Source organism: Amphibalanus amphitrite, unplaced genomic scaffold, assembly GCF_019059575.1.
Source record: "Amphibalanus amphitrite isolate SeventyFive unplaced genomic scaffold, NRLGWU_Aamphi_draft 002162F_arrow, whole genome shotgun sequence".
NCBI classification, from domain to species: Eukaryota; Metazoa; Arthropoda; class Thecostraca; order Balanomorpha; family Balanidae; genus Amphibalanus; species Amphibalanus amphitrite.
The window spans coordinates 47,876-58,710 of NW_024883655.1; the positions used below are offsets into that span (position 1 = coordinate 47,876).

The 10,835-nt window shown below is 52.3% G+C and overlaps 1 protein-coding gene across 1 annotated transcript; it reads right to left on the reverse strand.

The window, feature by feature from the left end:
• Positions 1-229: 229 nt before the first annotated feature.
• LOC122376486 (glucose transporter type 1-like) lies at positions 230-10,461 on the reverse strand (the record flags this gene model as incomplete). The annotated part of the gene is made up of 7 exons (XM_043356372.1): positions 230-1,984; positions 7,555-7,631; positions 8,182-8,226; positions 8,512-8,648; positions 8,808-8,893; positions 9,087-9,417; positions 10,274-10,461. Coding segments are annotated over 7 exons (1,106 nt in total), but the record flags the coding sequence as incomplete, so codon positions are not given.
• Positions 10,462-10,835: the final 374 nt, after the last annotated feature.

Genomic DNA, 10,835 nt, shown 5'->3' on the forward strand with positions numbered 1-10,835 from the left:
GTGGAATCATCGAGGACCATTCTGCTGGCGGGGCCTCAGCTAACGTTACTTTCTAAACAGGCTGCGGCTTGCGGCTGTAGGTAGGTAGGTATTTATTCAGATTCGTGTTGGAGAACCTGAATTACCCGCGGCCAGGGCCACACAGATTGTGGCCTCTGTAATCGGCAGCCTGAAGCGACTCCTTCCGACATTGATATGTGGATGCCCCTCCTGATGTGAACACACTCCGGTTGATCAGATGATATATTTGGGTGTGCGTTATACGTGTGTCAGCACCGGGACCGTATTCCAAATCCGTCAGCGGTAGCGTCGTTTGGAGCTTCTATTGCACTGGTACCGTTCTCACTACATCCTGACACACTTTGAGAGACACTCGAGACGAAGCCTACATCGAGTGCGCTGGCCCGTGGGGCGGCGCTGAGCGCCCGGCGCCCGGCGGTCGCGGCCGGCCGCTGTTGGCACAGAGACAGCCGCTGGCTGACGGGACACACGGCACAGGGATCGGTATAAAAACAGGCGCGGCACTGCTGACTGCTGGCCGGCGGCCGGCGCTCAGAGCACCGGCCGCCGGCCGCCCCGCCCGGACGCACTCGCTCCCCGCTCTCACACTCGCACGGCGACACGACGACACAACAGTTGAGACCGTCCGCGGGGGACGGCCACCGGAGACGCACGGCCGCCGGGGCGGTGAAAGCATGGGCCGGCCGCGCGCCGCCGCATCAGTCCGGGGCAGGGCGCGCAGCGGGGCGTGGAACGGCTCAGAGCCGCGACGGCGGAGAGATCAACAACAGCACGACCGGACCAGCGCGCTCGGTAACAGAACGGACCATCACAGAACGCCGGCGGCTGTCCCGTAACACCGGCGTCCCACCCTACCCGTCCCATAACGCCCGAGTCTCACCCACCGTCCCATAACACCGGCGTCAAACCCATCGTCCGCAGTCCGATACCGCTAGCACTCCACAGCTATCCCACTCATTCAACAGCGTCGACTCGATCGCATATCTAGCAAACGGCGGTCTACAGGGCTGCAACACAACTGTTTAGAGTAAGCGTATTCATTGCATCTCGCCCGCAGCTCTGGGACGCCCGGACTCGCGCGCACCCACACTCACACACACGCACATACGGCCTCGCTGCCTCGAGCTCCATCGTTGAACCATTTGGAAGATGGTGTCACAATCACTGGGACAAAGCTTCTGTAAAGGTGTCTGGGCAGTGCAGTACTGTTTTAGCATCAGTCGAGTCACTGAGAGGCTGTCAAACAATGAACGACCTGGTGTGTAGTGAGCGAACCTGCCGACAGGACTGGCGTCCCCGCCAACACCCTCACTGGTGAGAAAGGCCAAAGAGGATCGTAAGAACTATCTACAGCTAACAGCAGCGCTACTCTAATCGCTAGACCCAAGCCCTCGCCAGCTAGAAATATTGAGCTTCATCATCTTATGATTATCGAGTGTGCGAGGGCGCCGCTGCTGCGAGGCGCGGCGGCGCCCTCTCGGCGCCCGTCGGCCCGTACCCGTGGCCCGCGCGGGGCGCCGGAGCCGCGCCGCGTGCCGGCGGCGCCGCGGGGCTGGCCGGCGGGCGGCGCCCGCTCAGGAGCTGGTATCGTCGCTAGCCAGCAGGTGGTTGGGCCGCCACAGCTCCTCGTGGCCGCTGACGCTCTCCGACTCGCTGTTGGTGCGCTCGTCGCTGAGCGCCGGCCGCGGAGAGTCCTGCGAGGGCCCACCACCGGGCGTCGGTCATGCCAGCGGCGCGCCGGCCGGCCGGCCCTGCAGCCGCTCCAGCCGGTCGAGCTGGTCCAGGCTGCGCCGCTCCAGCCGGTCCAGGCTGCGCCGGTCGAGCAGGCGCGGCCCCAGGGTGGGCGTGGCGCCGCCGGCCACGCTCGAGGCGCCGCCGTACCGGGACGGCCGCTCCAGAGACGTGTGGAGGCTGGTGCAGCGCGGCGTCGGCTCCGGCTCACTCTCGGACCGCTCAGACGGAGCTGCAACCGGATACACGAGCGGGATCAGCGTCACAGGCGCAGTGAGACACGCGTAGGTTGTTGAAAGACAAAGGCTGAGCTGGCGATGAAACATGGAGCTGTTACAGGCAAAGTGAAAACTCGGGCATTTTGCAAAATGCCTAGGCAATTTGCAAAATGCCTGACTGGCTAGGCATTTTGTAAAATGCCCAGGCAATTTGCAAAATGCCTGACCGGCCAGGCATTTTGCAAAATGCCTAGGCAGTTTGCAAACTGCCTGGCCCACCAGGCATTTTGCAAACTGCCTGAAATTATTTTCTCAGGCAGTTTGCAAAATGCCTGACATCGAACTCACACCAGCGACGATGCGTAAGCATCATTGTAAGTGCCGCCAACAGGGGTTAATCACAAGCGATACGCACCAAGTGGGAGGACACACAGTGAGACATTCTCCGAGTAGCGCTGCCGAGTTCAAGGTCACTGAGCCCCAGGCAGCGCGAGCGGCCCGGCCGCCGCGCCGGCTACCGGGCGCCCGGCGCGGTTTTATCGGTAAACACGCGTTAAAGGGACTATCCCACCTTCTAAAATGTTGTTAAAACCAGTTAAATTGTGCCCGACTTTATAGATTGGATGACCAGGAACACGGTTCTGGCATTTATTTTTCATTAAACATCTTAGGCTTCCCATATTCCAAACACAAACTTTCAAATATGTGACGTCACAGCCCAAAATTACCTCCTTCCCCAGGCCACATTACTGTCATAAAGCTGATTCTTTTTCTCTGTAGGCACCACAACAAAGTTCAGACCAAGTTTTAAGCGATTTTTCAACGAACAAACCCATTTAAATCAGAATGACTAAACGAGGTGACGTCACATTAACGGTCGCTCCATGTTGAAGATAGGGCCTTGTACAAGGCCCATTTTCAAATGAAGGGAACGAATTTCTTCAACACCAAGAGGCCGCGGGGGTTGCAACCTAGATAGATAGTGGCTTCTGAACCTAGCCGCAAACTTGGCTATCTCAACTCAAACCCCATGTTAAAGGTGGGATAGTCCCTTTAAACACGGTTATGTTTCTAAGAGCCTTGATGACTCTGGAAATACTTTGTGTGGATATTGATCAGAAAAGAATGTTCTTTCGATGTATGGTAGCTTGGTTGGCGAGCCACACGTCTACATTATCAATGCATTGTGACTGTGTAAAGATGAACATGCCCGTTGCATGTAAAACTTGTAATTTCTAAGCGTCTTTTTATTACAAAGGTGTGCACGTGGGTCGTGGATGACCAAAAACTTGCTTTTCTGGAAAAGCGGAAAAGCCACATGTTCTTGTTGTCTATGGAATGTGTCTCATCTCATTCCAATGCATTGCCATTGTTTTTTAAAGGCTGTTTTTTTCCTAAAATGTACATACCAAAAATGGCTGATTTCTCAAGATATAGACTATTTCTTTCCAGGTGACACGTGATTAACAAATATGTTTATTGGATACGCTTGTCTCTGTTCTATCGATCGCTGGCAACCCCGTGTCGCTGCGGCCCTCTCTTGCCGTGATGTAAATAAGCACAGGAAGCGAAGAATGTCGGGTCAATATTCGGCCGGTCGCCGCGTTTTTCCGCGCCCATGTTTCTCTGTGCCATGCTCCGCGCCCCATTGCAGCATTCCTACACACGAAAAGCTACAACTCCGTATACGAAAATTATAGGGAGACTTTGGCTCAATCTACACCATTCAGTAGTGGTTCCATCTCGACGGAAGTGGCGCAAGACGTGGGTATATTCGTAAATATTGAATGTGTTTGGGGCTCAGGCACATGGGAGCGACATGGTCAACGCCTGTGGTAAACAAAAACGGTAAAATAAATCAATCACAACTCAGGCATTTTGCAAAATGCCTGACCCGCCAGGCATTTTGTAAACTGCCTAGGCAGTTTGCAAAATGCCTGGTGGGTCAGGCAGTTTGCAAACTGCCTAGGCATTTCGCAAAATGCCTGGCGGTCAGGCATTTTGCAAATTGCCTGGGCATTTTGCAAAATGCCTAGCCGGTCAGGCATTTTGCAAATTGCCTAGGCATTTTGCAAAATGCCCGAGTTTTCACTTTGCCTGTAACAGAGCGACCAAGCAACCTGCAAAAGACTCCTTCCCTATGAAGCTGCAATAATAATCCTGATTGTAAATCGTGATGAGCGGTGACGGACGGGCCTGAAAAGAAGCTAAATGAGAAGTGATGAAGAGATGAAGATGAAATTGACCATGACTGAGCTGAAATGGATACATGAGGAAAGCAATGAACGGCGCTGAAATGAAGCCAAACACCGCTGAAACAGTCAGATGTAGGAAATGTGAAGCGTCATTAACGAAAACTTTGTCTGGAAGATAACAACAGAGGCTTGAACAGCCGGTAAATGCAACGAAGTGCACTGTGCAGCTGTTACAGCGGGACCTCTTCATAGATAGTGGTTGAAGTAGACAGCATGGCGTCCCGTTCAAAACTGTATTGCTTCCCGGCCGCTCACCCGAGGTCGTGTCACAGATACTGCCCGAGGCACCGGGCGAGTCCACTGGGACGAGAGGGGTGACCAGTATGCGAGGGAGAGAGGGAGGGAGGCCGCCGGTAGAGGCGAGAGCCGGTTATGACAGTGGTCATAAGGGGACAACACAGAAGCAAGCAGACACCGACAGGAGCTGAAACGAGCTGTAATGCTGCACTTAATAGAGGAGCCGGAAACCGGAACACTTCGTGGAGCGCTGACTTATTCAAAGTCACACGCAGCTGAAATGAACTACAGCCGGCGCCCAACAGCTCGGATCAGTTGCTCAGGATGCTGTGATGCGACCTTCCGCAGAAGCCGAGATAACTTGCATGCGGAGCTAAAACGACGCATGGCGAAAGACGCATCAACTCCAAGACACCACGCACACGCAAAACAATTAAAATATTGGCGTCTTACATCAATCAATCCCACAAAGCACGAATAGCGCCATTACAATGAACGCGGCAACAACATCCATGTCACTTGCCCGATGCGCACACCGATTGGGCTAAACGGTCCATCGAGCTTGTGGTGTGTAAGACGTGCAATCTGCTGTGTCCAAACTTCAAACGTGTCGCGGGCATCCAAACGGGTCTTTATACGCTAAGTCGTCTATTGATTCCACAAGCTCAGAATTTCTAAGTTTTGAGCTAGTGGTTTTACGTAGATAATTACGGAGCGAGCGAAGCGAGCGTAGTCTTTCCTTAGATTAACGGAAATTTCTGAGTATGAGCGGCCGGCCGGCCGGCCGGCCGGCCGTGGTCACGCTTTTGCGAGGCTTATATCTCAGCAACCACTTGACCGATTTACACGCGGTAATTTTTGTAGGGTAGCTTCATTCCTTCTACCAAGTATTGGACTATTCCTGATGCATGTGGGTGACCCCTTATGCACGTGCCACGTGCAAAACGAAGAGGTGTCACTTTTGTAATAGTTGCAATATCTCGGTAACTACTGGGCCGATTGCGCTGAAAGTTGGCATGTAGGTAGGCACCCACTAGGCAATGCATACCCATGTGCCAGAGTTGGGGTGCTGCTGCACGTGCGCACGTGCAGGGGTCGATTCCAGATCTCGAGAACGGCTGGACCGATTGCGCTCGAATTTGGTACACGGTTACGGAGCAGTTAGTAGGGTGCCGTGCACAAGTCAGTTGAGACCCATTTTGCACGTGCGCACGTGCAGGGTGCCGCTCCCAGATCTCGAGAACGGCTGGGCCGATTGTGCTCAAATTTGGCCCATCGCTAGAGACCGGCTAGTAGGGTGCCGTGCACAAGTCAGTTGGAGGTACCCCCTCGCAATTTCGCACGTGCAAGGCCCACCCTCTCGCTCGCTCCGTTAATCGCCCCAAAAGGCGTTATACTGGTGTAAATTACCTTACCATGCTCTGCAGAGCTGTGATATGTATTGTACATACATACATGTATATGCCTGTTTTTAACAAGTATATCTTTTTGAAGAAGTAAACATGCATAAACCAGGCCATCGACAGTTGAAATGAGATCGTCTCTTGAGCCGATTTGTAGTAACCTAACATCTAGCCCGAAAAAATGAATGACAATTTTAACCCTCGCCGGCCGAGGGAGGGCGGGTGCCGCCCCCCCCCCCCCATAGGGTTTTTTCGCGATAGCTCCGAACACGCTGGCGATAGAGAGCTGAAACTTGGCATACCTGACCTTTGATCCAAGCCGGATCTTTCGACACCAACCGCATTTTTGGGTCAGGTCAGGTCACTGACCTATGACGTCATAAGTGAACCTCTGCACGGTCTTCAGATGTCGCAACTTCGCAACGCTCTCACTGCCAGAGGAGATGTCACAGGGAATTGAAACTTGCAGGATCTAGTATCCATTATGAGTCCCAAAACTTGTATATCTCGGATTTTTCCTAAAGGTCATATGAGGTCAGGTCATTTTCGTGACCTCACCATTATAAGTCAATGGGGAAAAATTCAAACTGCTATTCTGGCGCCGGGAACGATCTCCAACTATCTCAAGCACACAGAATCGTGATTTGATGCACTCCTTGCAAGGTTAGATGCGTCACTTTTGCAATGTTGACCTTGCGTGACGTCATTTATGACGTCATCAAGGTCATATTAGTTTTTCGTCAATAACTCTTGATCAAATTGAGCTAGCGAGTCGGGAAAGCCACCAATGGACTCAGGAAGACCTGCCGAATCGAATGATATGCGACATGACCTCTTTCGACCAACTTCGTGACCTGGGGGTGCTGACCTGACCTTGACCTGAGGTCAACACCCCAAGTTGACCTGACCCGGACAAAAAGTATATCATTCGACGCGCCTGAGCGAGACGAACACGATGCTGCCAAAATCGGCGCTCTGCGGCCGTTTTTGCGAAGTTATTCACCAAAAACGGAACCGTACCTTGGGGCACTTGACCTGACCTCAGAGGTCACCGGTTGACCTAGGACCTTAAAATCGGGTACCAATCTCTGCGTCTCGTAACGGCGCACACGCTCGTTTTTTCCGCGACGCGCTAGCTCCACCAGGGGCGAAACGGCGAGGGGGGGGTCGTACCCGCCCCCCCCCCCTCGGCCGGCGCGTATGTAGAAAACCAATAGGTCCGGCGAGGGTTAAGGCATAAAAGCCCATAAGGACGTTCCATGGATAATGTATCCAAGTACGTGTACGTGTAGTGTAACTGTTCTATGATGCTCGTTCTTAGCAACACAATGATACTTTTGTAACTGGACTCTGGAGTATCGTCATGCCCTACACTACATCCAGCACCACACCAAACAAAGCAAACACCACAACATCAAGAAAGGAGAGCATCTAGCGAAACACAGGCGGGGACTGGAAAACCATCCTTTGAAAGGGAGTGCAGAGAGCGGGGACAGGGCAGGGAACATACATATAGCAGACCTACCAATGGAAATAGGATCGACAGACAGTGGAAAGAGAGGGAAGAGAGCGCGCGCAGAGAGCGACAGACGACAGACATACAGACAGGCAGACAGACAGACGACTAACAGAGAGGGGCCGGCGTCGGGTGTTCGGAGCAGCAGCGGGCAGCGCTGTCAGGCCGCTTACATTGTCCGTGGAACCTGGCCGTCTCGAGCATCGGGTGCTCGTCGTACACAACAGCGTTCAAACAGTTCACTGTGCTCCTGAAACGGGCAATCGTCACCGCTCAGCCGCCTGCCACTCGGCTCTGGGACATCAATGCTGCTCGGTTAGCCTGAATACGGTGCGTGAGACTTAACGGAATATGGATTTTGTTTAGCTCAAAATTCGCTTCAATCACGTCATTGACACGTTTTAAATCGCTGGACGCTTATTATGATGCCCTATAATTATGGCGCCTGAGACATATGAATATATACAACATTTCTATGACATATATGGGCGGTCATTGTAGGTGCTCTGGGTCAGCTTATGTGCAATATCGCCAGTTCATCTAACCTTATGTGGTTTTACAATTGAATATGCGAATATTGCTAGTTCGACTTTTAGGGAAAAACTTAATGTGACAACCTGACCAGATATAGTGTATCGAATGGAATTGGAGAGCACTGACCGACGAGGGCAAGAACTAATTGACAGAAAATGATGATGTTGACAAGGATGACCTGACGTGTCGGTCAGAGTTGATGTGCTGACGTCTGTGACCTTGAAACTTGGTGACCCTGTGACCACTGTGCTCACAGCGCTACATACCCATAGTTGTGGTCCTCCAGCATAGGCTCCGAGCCGCCGGCCAGCCTGGCACCGACAGACACACACACAAACAGGGTCGGTTACATATACAGTCGATACACAAATCGTGTGTTCAAGTGATAAAGCTGGGTTGTCAGTAAATGTTAGGTCGGTTAAAAACTATTACAAACGGTCGACTTCACGATGCATAAATAAAGTTTATCACACAATGCTGTTAATAATAAAGTGTATCCACGCGTTACTTCAAACACGTGTCAGTGTTTAGTGAAAACCATTAGTCTGCAAACTGCAAAAAACGGGCCAATAAGACTAATGCAAGATAATACGTACAGTTGTGAAGGTCTGAAAATGCCTGAAATCTCTTCAAATGTCTTCCCCTTGGTTTCTGGTACGCTTTTGAACGTGAAGATCCAAAAAACACCGAGAAGGATGGAGAACGGAAGAAATGTGTAATCTTCTAGAAGATTCTGAAAAGATCCAAGCCACTCTTCGTGAGGTCATCTCCAAACGCTATCACATCCAAAAGAACGATGTCATGTCGGACCAGAGCCCTGGGCTAGTGGTGAGCTTTGAGGACATTACATACGACGGAGGTATAAGAATAAACGTCTCACTCTGGCTCTCACCTTGAGCGGGAGGAAGGCGATGCCAACCAGGAAGTTGCACACCCAGTTGATGAGCACAGCTATACTCATGGCCGCCGGACGCGGTCCTGAGGACAGGCACAAGCCGTGACAAACGCTGCTAACATTTAGAAAATGCACAATTATGAAACGCCTCGGGTTTGTCGATATCGCTCTACCTCACTAATTAACACGAAGAAAGTTAAAGCTGATCGTTATGCCGAAATCAAGAACAAATGTTTGATAAATTACAAAGCGGACAAACTGGTCGTTTCGGCTCACCCTGAGAGAAGAGTTCGGCGGTGATCATCCACGGAATGGAGCCGGGCCCCACGGCGAAGAAGATGACGAAGCCGAACGTGGAGATGACGGCCAGGTAGGCGATCCACGAGATCATCTGCTTCACCAGGAACGAGATGGTGATGAACACGGAGAAGAAGAACATGCCGCCCAGGCCCCAGAGGTGCAGCGTGCGCCGGCCCTCGCGCTCGATCAGCGCGATCGAGACGATTGTCATCAGCACCATCACCACGCCGACGCCCATGGTGGCGTACTTGGCCTTCTGCAGCGACAACTGAGCGTCGCTGAATATGTTGGTCGAGTAGTAGAACACCTGAGGAGGGCGGAGAGAAAGTTAGAAACACACGAAGAGGCTTTCCAGCCATTGACAGGTTATTGTGATGTCGAATTTAGTGATAATACCACGACGCTTTCTTAGACCTATGTAGGCATCAGTGGAGCGTATTGAGTGGTCAGTTTGACGTCACCGAACAATTTGTGTGAGCGACAGGCAAGGCCAGAGAGCTAAGTATTCATGCCAGTTGGAAACGGATCGTGACTGAGCCAAGCGGTACAGCCTACCTTCAGGCGTTCGCTTTTAGCGCCATCTTTCGGCAAAAGCTGTAACTAAGGATACCGGCCGTCGGCAAAGTTGGCGCCTAGGGGCTTTGTGGCTGTTAGAATACCAGTGTTGTTACCGTTTGCAATCAAAACACGACTTCCTTCCGTACCTGGCAGTGTTACGTTACCACTCTAACCGTTTCCGTTTACATTGTTTTGCCCAGGTCTCTGTGAACGGTATCAACGGAGATTCAGGCGTCGGAATCTAGACTGTGCCGCATGCTCTATCGATGCCGTTCACAAAGACGCGGGCAAATCAAGGCAATACAAGTGGTCAGAGTGGTAACGCTGTCACTACCAGACGCCTAATGTCAACTATCGAGTCAAGATGGAACCACTGGTGGCGGCAGCTTGACCCTCTGATGAGCCAGTCCTGACCCTCTACCAACTAGTTTTTCTAGCTCCCAGCAGCCCACGTCTCGCCCATATCGTACCCCGCTCGATGTCGCACTGACCCCAGCCCGTGACCAGCCCGTTCCGTGCCTCGCTCCATGTCACTGACCCCAGCCCGTTCCGTGCCTCGTTCCATGTCACTGACCCCGTTCCAAGCCCCTCTCGATCTCACTGACCGCGTTGATGCCGCTGAGCTGCTGCGACAGCTGCATGATGATGGCGATCATGAGCGGCGCGCGCAGCGAGGGCGAGCGCAGCAGCTGCACCATGGTGATGCGCGCCTCCGACTGCTGCGCCCGGTCCTCGGCCTTCATCTCCTGCACATCGTCCTCGATATGGGACGTGTTTCGCAACTGGCGCAGCGCTGTTGGGGTGTAGGTCAGAGGTCAGGGGTATAAGGGGTCACATAGGTCACTGATCAGAGGTCATGGTAAGTTAATACGTAGATCAAAAGTCACTAGTCAAACATCATCGATCGCAATCACTGACACACTCTCTCTCTCTCTCTCTCTCTCTCTCTCTCTCTCTCTCTCTCTCTCTCTCTCTCTCTCTCTCTCTCTCTCTCTCTCTCTCTCTCTCTCTTTCTCTATCTCTTTCTCTTTCTCTTCTCTCTCTCTCTCTCTCTCTCTCTCTCTCTCTCTCTCTCTCTCTCTCTCTCTCTCTCTCTCTCTCTCTCTCTCACCCCTTTGACCTTCTGTAAAATCTCTCTTTATCTCTCCCACAATTTGTTTCGTACCT